The 14379-nt window shown below is 40.4% G+C and overlaps 1 protein-coding gene across 1 annotated transcript; it reads left to right on the plus strand.

Moving 5' to 3' along the window:
- The first annotated feature begins 984 nt into the window (after positions 1–984).
- Positions 985–8475, plus strand: LOC139195065 (receptor-like protein 47). The gene is made up of 7 exons (XM_070820254.1): positions 985–1119; positions 1611–1660; positions 5402–5487; positions 5606–5871; positions 6157–7210; positions 7330–7415; positions 8443–8475. Exons 1-7 carry the CDS (start codon positions 985–987, stop codon positions 8473–8475), a joined length of 1710 nt encoding a protein of 569 aa, XP_070676355.1.
- The last annotated feature ends 5904 nt before the right edge of the window (positions 8476–14379 follow it).

A 14379-nucleotide genomic window follows, 5' to 3' on the forward strand; every position in this document is an offset into this window, starting at 1 on the left:
TGATGCAGGGGCGGAAGAGGCGGCAGAAAGAGCTTTTGCCTTGCTTCGAGTTATGATGCCTGAAGTGACGCCTCCTGCCGTGATGACGCTCTTGTTTCTTGCATCGGCAGCGAGAACAACTTGGGCCTTCTTTGACGCCATTTGTGCTTGTTGCGAATTTAAAGATAGAGATGAGAGGTAGAGACTGTCCCACCGGGCGTGCCAAATTTGTAAACACGGAAATTTCTGAAACAAGAACAACGTGTACAAAGAAATATTTTGGTGTTAATGGATTTGTAGGGTTACAATCTCTTCTACAAATTTAGCCTCTGATTCTATCTTTGTAATGGGTAGATTTGTTGATGTTGTTGATCCAAAGGGCCGTCGGGGCTTGATCTTTAGGATGAACGAATGATGAATGATAAACACTTTCTTCAAGGGCCGTCGGGGCTTGATCTTGAATTAGTGGAAGTTTCTTCAAGGGCCGTTGGGGCTTGATCTTGAAGGAGGATTTTGATGAAGAACGAAGAGGGCTTTCTTGATTCTTCGGAATTTGCTTGAAAGCTTTAGAGTTTCGAGGCTTCAAGGCTTTGGTGTGGTGTGAATTCTCTTCCAATTTGGGAGTAGAGAAAGTGTATGTCAAATCCTCTCATGATTCTTTGATGGAGGAGCCTATTTATAGGCTTTGGGAATGAATCACCACCATCCATTTGTTTTGGTGGATGTTGTAGGTGAATTTTGGTGGATGTTGTAGGTGAAACTTGGTGGATGTTTGTAGGTGAAACTTGGTGGATGTTGTAGGTGAACTTGGGTGGATGTTGTAGGTGAACTTGGGTGGATGTTGTAGGTGAAACTTGGTGGATGTTTGTAGGTGAAACTTGGGTGGATGTTGTAGGTGAACTTAGTGTATGATGTAGGTGAAGTGAATGAAGGTTGTAATTTTAATACAATGGTCAACATTTATTTCACCAAAATTTCAATGTTTACAAATGTAATCTTAATGCAATGGCTAACATTTATGCCACCGAAATTTCAATGTCTACACCTACACTGCAGACCATTGATTTATCAGGCAATCAACAGCTTCAGGATTCCTTACCAGAATTGAGCGGAGAAATCAGAAAAAATATGCCTTGCCTTGTTTGTTAAAGAACAAATCCACTTTCTGTGTCCCTGTTTTTTTATCCAACAAAATTTATGGACACATTGCATGTCTCAAAACCAATGGCAAAGAGGGCTAATGAAGATGATTCCCTTGCCAAGATCAAACTCCTAGAATTTTCACATTAAATAGGAAGAGGCAGAATTGATTTTTCTTTTGAAGATGTTATAACAATTACCATGAAAGGTTCAAGGATGGATATGGTTAAGATTCTATCTTGACCTTGGTTGATTTCTCATGCAACCAGTGGACCAATACCTGAGGAAATGGGAGAGTTTAAGTCACTATATTTCCTTAATTTGTCTAGTAGTTCTTTCACAAGCAAAATCCCATCGTCATTTGCCTACATGCATCAACTCGAGTCATTAGACCTCTCACAGAACAAGCTGAGCGGGCAAATTCCACTGCAGTTGGCAAACTTTAATTTCCTTGAATTCTTTAATCTCTCAAATAATCAACTTGTTGGCAGGATCCCAAGTTGAACTCAGATTTCAACACTTCTGAAAGCCTCATTTATAGGTAACTAAGGACTATGGGGGCCTCCTTTGTCTGCCGACAAGAAAGCGGGATTGTCACCACCACCACAAGCAAATGGAAGCCATTCGAAATCCTGCCGCAAGATTGGTAGCGATCTTATCAGTGTTGAAATTGGATTTACGTTTGGCTTAGAAGTTGCGCTTATTATCTTTCCGGGAATAAGTGAGTTGAAGCTACGTGTAAAACTAATCTAAATTCTAGCTTAGTTTGGCTTAAAGTTGTGTTCTGCTTGAAAATTCTGGTTTTGGGACTAAGCAAGTGCATGATGCAATGAAAATACCAGTAAAATGAAAATCCATCGATTTGAACAGAAGCTTCGTAACAATATTATCCCAAACTACATGGAAAGCTTTAGATTATGTACTTGCCGCATGCATGTAGTTATTTCTTCAAATATGAAAAAATTAATGCCATGTTATGTCTGCTATACCATTACCTCTTCCAGCCTTGGAAAATCAACATTCACAGTCATTTAATGGGAACCTGAAGAGCAAGGGGGTAGTGTGAATGTGACTGTCATCTACGCTCATCTTCCAATTGGTTGTGCTGGTGTTTGTAGGGGCGAAATTTCTCGCTCTCTTCCCCACCATTTTTTTTATTTGTGCACGTTAATTAGTCAGGCAGATGTCGTAAGACTTCAAAGCCAAGTAACGCACAAGTCTTCTGGAGTTGTAGCTATCTATAATTTTCAGTCTGAATCATAATTATAGACAGATAAATGAAGAAACAAGAGAAATACTATGAAGATTGTAATCAACAGATGCGGGGCACAATTGTGCCTTATACATACGAGAATGTGAAAGCAAAAGAGTCTTGTATCGGTGACAGTAGAACCCTTGCACAATTGTGCCTTATATGTGCAATTTTCAGTCCCAATCAAAATTAGTAAGGTCTCTAAATAACCTATAATAAATTGACATGTGTAAAATAAATAAATTCATAATTAAAAGATACATGGTCGGTTCGTACATGCCCGTGTTCACGGTCTATTGGTTTTTCTGTTCTCGTGTGGGAAGGCGGGATTGGCAGATCTAACTAGTCCTAGCAAAGAGCGGTATTGACCCATCTATTCTAGCAAACCAAGGGAGACCCAAGCAGCAAGAACAAGAGGGGATCTTGCCGATTCTGATTAACCTGCGGAAAACTGGGAAAACCATACTTCGAAACAATTATTATTGTGCAGGCCATAGGCATTGCTGAATATTCATATATATTCAACCGGACTTAATGTGAAATACAAGTTTTTATAAAAATCATGAGATCATATGAACTTTTTCTAACCATATGAAATCCATACTTTCGCTAAATTCTTTAGGATCATTAGAATGCATCGAGACTTTTATCTCCATTTTTTAGAAAAATACAATTGCTTACATCTTTAAGGGTAGTCAACCTAGCTTTCTAACAAGCTTAGTAACATGTCAAGATATTTTAGATGAATTCTCTCAAAATCACAGGGGAGAGGTAAAATTTGTAAATGCTTAAAATACACTACAAATTAGTCCAATTCCCTCGAATCAGAGAGATTTCGTAGTGGATTTTTCAGCATTCACAAATCTCACATTCCTTTGAGATTTTGAAGAATTTCACTCAAAATTTTACATGAAAATATCTAAAAATTAAACTCCATCAAAATCCATAAATTTAGACAAACCAATGAAGACTTCAAAATCAACATCGAGTCATCAACCCATAAAAGCAATCTCACAATTCCACAATGTCATGGATAAATCCAATTATATCATTAGTATCTTCTCAAGTGATAAATTTCCACTTGCTTTGTAATAGCCTCTAGGCTATTGTAAATTTGTGATTAGGGGTTGTCAAGGGACTTACCTACACTCTTATTTAATTTTTTTTGTTGATTTTATTGAAATTATTCAATTGAATGATAGGAAATTTTAATAAGACATTGATAGTTTAATTAAACTTCATATGTGTAGAGAGTAAAATGGATGTAGAAAGAGATTATTACATGAGTTCAAATAAAAAGGAATATGTCTAGGAGATAGAAAGTGTGTATTTATCTTTTTCATATTCACATCACTATAAAAAGAAAAGAAAAAAAATGGAGAAAAAAACCAAGATTCCTAAATCTATAAATCAACAAGTCAACCCAGAAATATCATAATTCCACAACGTGGCTCATCTCCTTTAGCCCCTGCTTACGCTACATTTATAATGGCCCGAAGACTATAATGCCAATCCCAGAGAGCAAATAGTCAAGCCACCAACACCTGATGCCTTTTTTCCAATTCGCTGGCCAATGGTCGTGCCTATAAAAGCCACCCAAACCGTTCTCAGTTGTCCAATTGTTTTTTATTACTTTCTTTGCTAATTAAGCTTAGCAAATTAAGTGTTTGAAAAATGAAAACTTTGCTCCAATATTTCTTCCTCCTATTCTTGTTCAATATCTCCACCGTCACTACTACCTGTGCTAATACCATCCCTGCAGTTCACCACCAATGTATTCAACACCAGCATCTATTGTTGCTCAATCTCAAGAAAGCCCTTACATTCTCTGATCCCCAGTTGGAAGCTACTCCCCCACCCAAGTTCATATCATGAAATTCAAGTACCGACTGTTGTTCTTGGTTCGGTGTTACTTGCAGTACTAATGGACATGTTGTTGGTCTTGACATTAGCAGCGAATCTATATCCGGTGGGATTGACAATTCGAGCCGCCTCTTTGATCTTCAACAGCTTCAAAGCCTCAATTTAGCTGATAGTATAATCGGAAAATTCTATTTTAATCCTTGTCGAAGATTAAAAATTAATTCTAATCCTTGGCATTTAATTGTAATTTTTTAATATCAAAGAGGTTGTAATAATTGTTGAGTTTTTTGTTTGTAGGTTATACATTGATTTCCCATAAATAATAAAAATGTTATTTATCATATATTTTTTTATGTATATGCATATTACATACATTTGTATGTTTAGATACTATAATTACTTATCGATACATTTGTACCAACACATTTGTATCGATACATTCGTACCGAAAGTTATGTACTGATACATTTGTATCGAAATTACGTACCAATACTTCTATACCTATGAGTAAAATAAGGTACCTAAAGTTATGTACTGATACATTCGTACCGAAACTTATGTACTGATACTTCCGAAACCTATGAGTAATTATAACACATTTGTTATATCTATTACCATTTGAAATTCTTTACCCATCCATAATAAATGTATTTTTTTATGCTCCAATCATATTAATAGATAAAAATTTAATAAAAAAACAAATTCTTATTATTAAAAAATTCAACAACAAAACAAAAATAATTTATACATAACTTTCAGTACCTTATTTTATTCATAAGTACGGAAGCATCGGTACATAAGTTTCGGTACGAATGTATCAGTACATAACTTTAGGTACGTTATTTTATTCATAGCTATAGAAGTATCGGTACGTAAGTTTTAGTACAATTGTATCAGCACATAACCTTCGGTACAAATGTATTGATACAATTGTGTTGGTACAAATGTATCGATAGGTAATTATAGTATCTAAACATACAAATGTATGTAATATGCATATACATAAAAAAAAATATGATAATATATGACAAATAACATTTTTATTATCTATGGGAAATCAATGTATAACCTACAAGCAAAAAACTCAATAATTATTACAACCTCTTTGATATTCAAACCTAAGGGAGTTCAGCTGGAATGCTAACAACGTCTTCGCTCCGTTTCCAGGATTCTTTGCGAATTTTTCAAAGTTGACTTCCTTGAGTCTCTCCTATTGTTCGTTGCAAGGTACATTCCCCAAAGAGATCTTTCAGGTAACTACTCTGAAAATTATTAACCTTTCAAGTAATGAAGAACTTCATGGTTCCTCGCCGGAATTTCCAAACAATGGATCCTTTCGGTCCTTGGTTATAAGCTTCACAAATTTTTCAGGGTTATTGCCGGGCTCTATTGGAAACCTCAAGCATTTAGAGAGAATTGATCTTTTCAATTGCAGTTTCACTGGATCAATTCCAAAATCAATGGAGAATCTAACACAATTTGTTTATTTGGAAATGTCCTCAAACCTGTTCAACGGTGCAATTAGTTCTATACAATGGGAAAACGTTATTAATCTAGCAGAGCTTCATTTGGCCGAAAATCTACTTGAAGGGAGTATTCCGCCGTCTCTCTTTTCTCTTCCCTTGTTGCAAGAATTAGTACTTTACCAAAATTGATTCTTTGGTCAACTCAGTGAGTTCTCTAACGCCTCTTCCAACTTGGTTACCCTTGATTTGAGTTATAATAATTTGGAAGGTCCAATTTCATCATCTCTGTTTTCTTTCCCCTTGGTGCAAGAAATTGTGCTTTTCAGTAATCATTTCTCTAGTCAACTCAGTGAGTTTTCTAACACCTCGTCCAACTTAGTTACCCTTGATTTGAGTTTTAATAATTTGGAAGGTCCAATTCCTGTGTCTATCTTTAATTTTCGGGGGCTTGAGCAGCTCTCTTTGTCGTCAAACAATTTCAGTGCCTTTCCTTTCAACGGTCCTCAGCATCTGAAAAATCTGACCAGTATTGATCCTTCGTACAATAGCTTGCAAATTTTGTACAATGGTACCAATTCCTCATACTCCTCATTTCCTCAAATTGGTGCACTGAATTTGGCTTCTAACAAGTTGACAGAAATACCAGGTTTCCTGAGAAACCAATCCGAATTATCTTATTTAGACCTTTCGAAAAATCATATTCAAGGTGAGATACCCAATTGGATTTGGTTCAAATATCTTTTTTCCCTAAATCTTTCTTGTAACTCCCTGGTAACTCTTGAAGCTCCTTTCAATGATCCTACTATGAGGGAGATTGTCCTTCATTCAAACCAACTCCAAGGAGAAATCCCTTATACCTTCGGAAATGTTTATTACCTAGATTGCTCCAGCAATCATTTCTCTCGTAGTATTCCAGCTAACATAGGCCTTTTCTTTTGGGACATTAAGTTCTTATCTCTTTCAAACAATAACTTGCGTGGCATCATTCCAGAATCAATATGCAATGGAGTTCTTGACATTATTAATCTGTCCAATAATTCCTTGAGTGGCAGGATTCCTCAATGTTTGTTTACAGAAATGAGTTTGGGAGTACTTAATTTGAGGAGAAACAACCTCACTATAACTATTTCAAATTTTGAGTTTTCAGATTCATGTGAATTGCACACTTTAGACCTTGGGGAAAATCGGATTAAAGGTGAGTTTCCAAAATCTCTAGCCAACTGCACATCATTAGAGGTTTTAAACCTTGGAAACAATCAGATAAAAGATGCCTTTCCTTGTTTTTTGAAGAAGATATCCACTTTGCGTGTTCTTCTTTTGCGGTCCAACAAATTTTATGGAGGCATTGCATGTCCCAAAACCAATGGCACCTGGCCAATGCTTCAAGTCATAGACCTAGCTCACAAGAATTTGAGTGGTGAAATACCGAGAAGATCTTTGACAACATGGCTGGCAATGAGGGCTAATGCAGATGATTTCCTTGGCAATGCCAGACACCTAGAATTTTCAGGTAAAAGAGGGAGAGCGGGAGTTGGTTTTTCGTCTCATGATGGTATAACAATTACCAGAAAAGTTCAAGGATGGATATGGTTAAGATTCTAACTATCTTGACCTTGGTTGATTTCTCAGGCAACAATTTCAATGGACCAACTGTTCGTGGCAGGAATTTCCGCTGGGGATGTTTCCTGGCCGACGAGCACACAGCTCCCCTGGAGGTTGGCGCCGGTTGAGGGCTGCTGTCGGGCTTCTGCTTCGTTTCTGGGCGTTGTCGGGCAAGTCTCGTCGGGCAAGACTCTTCGGGCAAGGCTCTTCGGGCAAGGCTGAAAGAGAAGGACAGAGTTAACTTTGAGAGGTGCCTTTGTGGGGCCTTAGGTATAGGCCTTGAGGCTCACAATCAAGGTTAACATTTAGGTGCTCAGGCGTGCCACTGCCATCTTTAGCATGGCAGATGTAAAATGGTTGTCGTTCTTTCATTGTATATATATATATGTATCCAAGAAACCGTGTTTAGTTATAACAGGTGCCTTTGTGGGGCCTTAAATGTAGGCCTTGAGGCTTCCCATACATGACTAAACCAGTACTCGAACGCATCATATGTATTCTTGCGATTGTAGGAGTCTTCTAACTATTATATTTCTGATTACCCGAATCCAAGGAATAGAACGAACCCAAATGGGTGCCTTTGTGGGGCCTTAGGTGTAGGCCTTGAGGCTTCCCATCAGAGTTCATTCTTATGCTTAGACTCTTAAGATCGCTGAACAGGATGAATCCAAATGGATGCCTTTGTGGGGCCTTAAGTGTAGGCCTTGAGGCTTTCCATTAGAGTCCATCCCATGCTTAAGCGTTCTATGATAATCATGATATAATAGAAAAAAAACTAGAAGGTAGGTCGATTACTTGCGCCCCAAGTAACTTCGGACTTCTCGTTTATCAAGGATTGTCGTGGATGGGTTAAGTCCACAGAAAGTTCTTTTTTTATGCCTTGAGGCCAAGGACTTTTAAACTAATCAGATTTACATGCCTGCGGGCTTAGGACTTGGATCTAATTTAAGCATTGAAGATATATTTAAATCAGATCCAAGTGTTGAGAAAGCTTTGTCATCGTGATTTTGCTAGAGACAACTTGTATATAACTAAAAACATACAACATATCGCTAGACTTTAAAGAAAGAAAAGACAAAGACAGAACAAAGCAGGTCGGGCAAGATTAAACCTTATCAATTAAGGCTGATCGTCTTGCAGGTCCTTATCTTTGTGGTTCTGTCAAAGGTCTGAAAGCTTAGGTAGAGAGGGGAAAGGAGAATACAAAAGGGTGAATCGATACTACAACAAGTTTGAACAAGGTAGCAGAGCTATTACAAAGTTTAGGAGAAAAGATTATCCCGATGGGGATGAAAGCTTGGGCTGACTACAGCTTCGTTTGAAGGCAAATCTGGCTTTTTGAGCAGAGTTTGTGCTTTTGTTTGTTTGATTGAGTGTCTTTATTCCTGTATTCTCTTCCTCCTTTTATAGACTACTCGGTTTGGCTCCTATAGCAACAGCTTTGCCCGAATGCGGTCTGAGGGTGATGACTCATCAGCTTTATTACATGTAATGCCACCATAAAGTACTTTATGGGATGTGCAGTCTTATCAGTCTACACCACTTGGTCCTTGGGTAGGTAGGCAAGTGGCCTTTGTGAATTGTATCAAGTCAGAAAAGGCCCTTTCCTGCCTTCCCAAGTCTCGGCTGGGCTTTGATCTTCTATTCCTCCAGGCCTCCTTTTGGGCCGACTCCATCTTTGGGCCAAAAATCAAGTTTTAATCCAAACAGTGCCCCTTCAATTAATGTGAAGGTTGGAATCTCAAGCGTCGACATTGATTGAATACCCGTATGCATGCATATCCGTCCTTGGAAATTGGTGCTCCCGGTGCCCCTTGCTCTTTTCATGACCCTTGAACTGTCCTTTGAGCTCTATAAAATCTAGCTCGGGACTTCTCTTACAAAACCACCAACTTTCCTTTGGCTCTGGCCTTCAACTTCCATCCATCTTGAGCGTTCTTGTTTTCTCTTAGCAACTGAGAAATGGGTTCCTTAGGTTTTGAGTGGAGTTTCCTAAAACTCCCTTTTCGCGAGAAAATGAGGTTTTAACTGATGACTGCTATCTCCAACACCCTTGGTCGACCGCCCCTCTATCTCCAACACCCCTGGTCAGGCGGCTTCCTCCTGATGGTTTGTCCTCCCGCAAGTTGCGGTGATAAATCGGACTTCACCATCACATATGGTGACAGCCCCGTTGGAGGATCCTCTACCAGGCCCATGTTGGCCGCACAACCCGATCACCCGATTGGGTTCCATCCATGAAGACGTCGGGAAACCAGTTGAAGACACCACCATACTCAGAGAGAATTAAATGTAATACATAGGATTGGAACTCTGTAAATTTCATCAATTTGTCGACATGAAATAAATACTATTTTAGCAATTTCTGTCTTTCTGCCCTCTTTGAATGTTTGATGAACAAAAACACTGCATATGGGATTCCCGAAGCTTGCTTCACTCTGCCCCCTCTTCAATGTAACAATCCCTAACATCCCATAATGTAGGACAATATTTCTTTAAGAATCTAACATTAATGGGATGTTTCTGCCTATTTCCTTCGAGGTCCGCTAGGTAGTATCCTCCTTTATTCAAGACTTGACTAATAATGAAAGGACCTTCCCATGTCGGGCTCCACTTTCCAAAACCCCGAAGCTGAGCTCCCAGCGGGAGGACTGTTTTCCATACTAAATCTCCCTCTTTGAAAGACTTTACCTTCACCTTCTTGTTATAAGCTCGGGCAACAACTATCTTTCCTTCCTGAATCTGGTTCAAGGCTTCAATTCGGGCTGCATCCAGATCTTCAATACCTTGACACATAGCTTCGATATATTCTGTACTATGTAACCCAAATTGGTTTTGAATTCTTACGGAACTAACGTTGATCTCCATGGGGAGCACTGCATCTTGCCCGAACGTCAAAGCATAAGGAGTTGTGCCGGTCCCCGCTCTTTTGGAAGTCCTGTATGCCCACAACGTGTTCCCCAACATCTCATGCCACTTTTCTGGACTATCTGTCACCATTCTTTTAATAATGTTGACCAAGATCTTGTTGCTAGCTTCGGCCTGCCCATTTGACTGAGGGTAGTACGGACTGGATTGGATCATCTTTATCTTATACTTGCTTGCAAACTCCTCGACTTCTTTTGAAATGAAAGATGGCCCACGGTCTGTCACTATAGTCTCAGGCACCCCATATCTGTGCAGGATCTTGGTCTCGATAAAATTCTTGACTACGGTGGAAGTTACGGATTTTACTGCTGATGCTTCCACCCACTTGGTGAAGTAATCCGTCGCCACAATTATAAAAGTATGCCCTTTACTGGAAGCTCGATAAATTTGCCCGATGAAGTCCATCGCCCATCCTCGGAACGGCCAAGGCTTGACCACTGGATTCAAAGGTACTGAAGGCACGTGTTGGAGAGGTCCATGCCTCTGACATTCTTCACAACCGCGGGCATAAGACTTGCAGTCTTTTTCCATATCGGGCCAGAAATAACCGTACCTTCTGAGTAGCCATCTCATCTTTGTCCCCGCTTGATGTGCTCCACATATTCCCTCATGTACTTCGGCCATCACTCTCATGGATTCTTCCTGGCCTAAGCATTTTAACAGTAATCCATCCGGGGTTTTTCTCAGAAGGTTCTTCGCCCATAAGACATATTTGGTTGCTTGCTGTCTATTCTTCTTACTTGTAGGTGAAGAAGGATCCTTCAGGTGATAAATGATGGGTGCCCTCTAATCTTCCATCTTGGCTTCTAGAACCATTACATCCAAACTAAATCCCCGATCCAAGATGGAAGGAAGGTTTCTTGTTTGAATCTCGACATTTACTCCATACTTTCTTTCCTGTAGGCGAGTTGCGCCATTTCATTGGCTGCTAAGTTAGATCCCCTAGGAATATGATTGACCGATATCTCGGATTCCCAGAAACTCAACAATTGTGTTGCTGCCATATAGTACCCCGCCATAGTGATATGTCTGCACTTGAACTCGTCATTTAGCTGGTTTACTACCAACTCTGAATCACCAAAGACTTCTACCTCTGCTGCCCCCAAATCCAACAGGATTTCCAGACCAATAATCAATACCTCATACTCTGCCCGATTATTAGTATTTTCTTGGTAATCGAGCAGGAATGAGTAATAATGATAAACCCCCTGAGGATTTATAATCACAATCCCAGCTCCTGCAGCCTTCTGAGTGTGGGATCCATCGAAATATAGCTTCCAAGGAGTAATCCATAGGCCCGTTACTCTTCTTATCTATTGCTGGATCCAATCTTCTTTGCCCGAAACATCACTTCTTTGTGGGATCCAAACGCTAGTAACCTCCAAACTTCCTGGGATATTGATTACCTCACTTTGAGGTTCCTGATGCTCGGTCAAGAAATCAGCTATTGCCTGGCCTTTGACTGCCCTTTGAGGTACATACTGAAAGCTGAATTCTGACAGTGCTAGAATCCACTTCCCAATCCTTCCTGCTAGCATAGGCTTTGACAACATGTACTTTATCACATCTGTTTTGGCAATGATGTGTACGTGACAAGGTAACATATAATGTCTTAGCTTGCTGGCAGTAAAATATAGAGCCAAACACAATTTCTCCACCGGAGAATATCTTGTTTCTACTTCGGTCAAAATTCTGCTGAGGTAGTATACGGCCTGCTCCTTTCCACCTTCATTATTTTGAGCTAGCAAACTCCCAATTGACTTTTCCGAAGTAGAAATATATAGTTTCAAGGGCTTTCCCCTTTGAGGTGGTACCAGCACTGGTGGAGAAGTTAGGTAGGCCTTGATCCTGTCAAATGCCTGTTGGTGGGTCGGCCCCCACTCGAAATTCTCTTTATCTTTCAACCTTAGTAAAGGAGTCAGTGGTTGGATTTTGCCTGCTAAATTGGTAATGAATCTCCTCAAGAAGTTGATCTTGCCTAGTAGTCTCTGAAGCTGCACTTTGTTGGTGGGTGGGGGTGACTCCAATATTGCCCGAGACTTGTTTTTGTCCACTTCCACACCTCTCTGATGCACCAAGAATCCCAAGAAGTTGCCCGCTCTTACTCCAAATGCACACTTCTTTGGATTCATCTTCAATTTGTGGATCCGCATCCTTATCAATGCTTGCCTGAGATCTACTAGATGCTGTTCTTCTGTTTTAGATTTCACCACGATGTCGTCGATATAGACCTCCATGCTCTGGCCGATTAGATCATGAAAAATGGCATTCATTGCTCTTTGATATGTTGCGCCAGCATTCTTGAGCCCGAATGGCATAACCAGATATTCATATGCCCCCACATGACCAGGACACCTAAAAGCTGTTTTATGAATATCATCTGGAGCCATGTTTATCTGGTTATATCCGGCATTTCCATCCATAAAAGATAAAACTTTATGCTTTGCTACTGCATCTATGGACAAATCAGCCATAGGCATGGGGTACTCATCTTTTGGTGTAGCGCCATTAATATTTCTGTAATCAACACAACATCGTACTGTTTTTGTTACAGCTTTTAAAACGGGTACGATGTTGGCTAACCACTCCACATATTTGGCTGGTCTGATAAAGCCAGCTTTCACTAGCCTCTCAATCTCTTCTTTGACCTTTTCTTCTATCTCCTTTGACATCCTCCTTGGTGCTTGCTTAACCAGTTTATATCCTTCCTTGATGGGCATTCTATGTTCCACCAAGGTTGGATCTAACCCTGGCATCTCGGTGTAATGCCAAGCAAAACAGTCTTTGAATTCTTGCAGGAGACAAATAATCCTGGCCCGATCCTTGGCCCCTAATAAACCACTGATATGTATTGGTCTTGGATCCTTCTCTGTGCCTAGATCAATAACTTCCAAAGGATCCTGAACTTCGGGTGATGGTTTATCAGGTTCTGCACATAAAAATTCGACCAATTCTGGGCTCTCGGGCAAGTCGTCTGGCCCATCTAGATCATATATGCACTCGGCCATCTGAATAGCCCTATCCAGTTCTTCACTGCAAGATTCCTCTTCATTTTCATGCTGGCTGGTCGAAGCTTCTTCCTGCCATTCTTGTTATTCCTGCTCCCTCTCTTGTCTTCTTCCTTTCCCATATACCAACAGCCTTTTAATCAGGGATCTGACTGCCATAACCTGATCTTTCTTCTTTTGTTCAGTTATTGATGGTGTAGGGAAATTGGTATGAGACAGGGTCTATCCCACTCCTCCTTAGTAAGGAGCATTCCTTGTTCCAAAAGCTTTTGGGCCGTCACCTTGGTAGGGAGGCTGTTCTTATCAGCTCCTGAACATTTCAAGATTCCTACGTTGGGATTGTAGAAACCTGCTTCCGCAACATTGGCCGAGGGGAGGAACGGCCGTGTTTCGGCCTCTACTATCTCCCAAAAGCCCGGTCCTTCAACACCTGCCTCATGATATACCGCCACTTGTTGATGAAGAGTGGAAGGTATGGCTAAACTTTGATGGATCCAATCTCTTCCGAGTAAGGCTCCGTAAGTGGAGGTGCAGTCCACCACAAAGAATGCCAGCATTATCTTTTTGGATCCCAAGTCCACCTCCAAAGGTAATATGCCATGAGTCTTAGTGATGGCACCTGAGAAGCTAGAGACCGTAAGGTCCGTGGGAATAAGATCTTCCGTACCTCTCCCCATCTTCCTCATCTGCTTGGCCGGTAACACGTTAACCGCTGCTCCTCCATCAATCAAAATTCTTTTGAAGGGCACACCTTCTAGGTGAGCTGAAACATATATAGGCTTCAGATGGTTGGCCAACAAAATACTCGGACGGCTAAACACCATCTCATTTGTGTAAATCCTTAGAGGACCACCTTTGGATGTTATTGAGGGCTCAGCTCTGCCCAAGTATTCTTCTTCCGCTATATCCACATTGACTTGTGCCATCATTGGCTCTGTTGTTAAGTAATCACCCTCCATAGTAGTAGGTTGATCAGGTCTGGCACCAAAAGTGGCGGATAATATATATGCCATGTTGATGTGGAAATTACTGGGCTCGAGTACATCCTCCTTCTTGCTCCCAATATGGTCCATGAATTCATCTAACCAGGCCATCGCATCGGCTGGGAGCAGAGGTTCTGGTATCCCCTCCTGTTGTAGTT

Source organism: Malus domestica, chromosome 04 (genome assembly GCF_042453785.1).
Source record: "Malus domestica chromosome 04, GDT2T_hap1".
In the NCBI taxonomy this organism is placed as follows: Eukaryota; Viridiplantae; Streptophyta; class Magnoliopsida; order Rosales; family Rosaceae; genus Malus; species Malus domestica.

Bases quoted from the DNA above. Each gene is read 5' to 3' on its own strand.
- LOC139195065 (XM_070820254.1), top strand. From the start codon at position 985: ATGGCTAACATTTATGCCACCGAAATTTCAATGTCTACACCTACACTG. The intron at 1,661-5,401 runs GTAACTAAGGAC...CTCCGTTTCCAG, and splicing joins TCTGAAAGCCTCATTTATAG to GATTCTTTGCGAATTTTTCA. The intron at 5,872-6,156 runs GTACTTTACCAA...GGGCTTGAGCAG, and splicing joins TTCCCTTGTTGCAAGAATTA to CTCTCTTTGTCGTCAAACAA.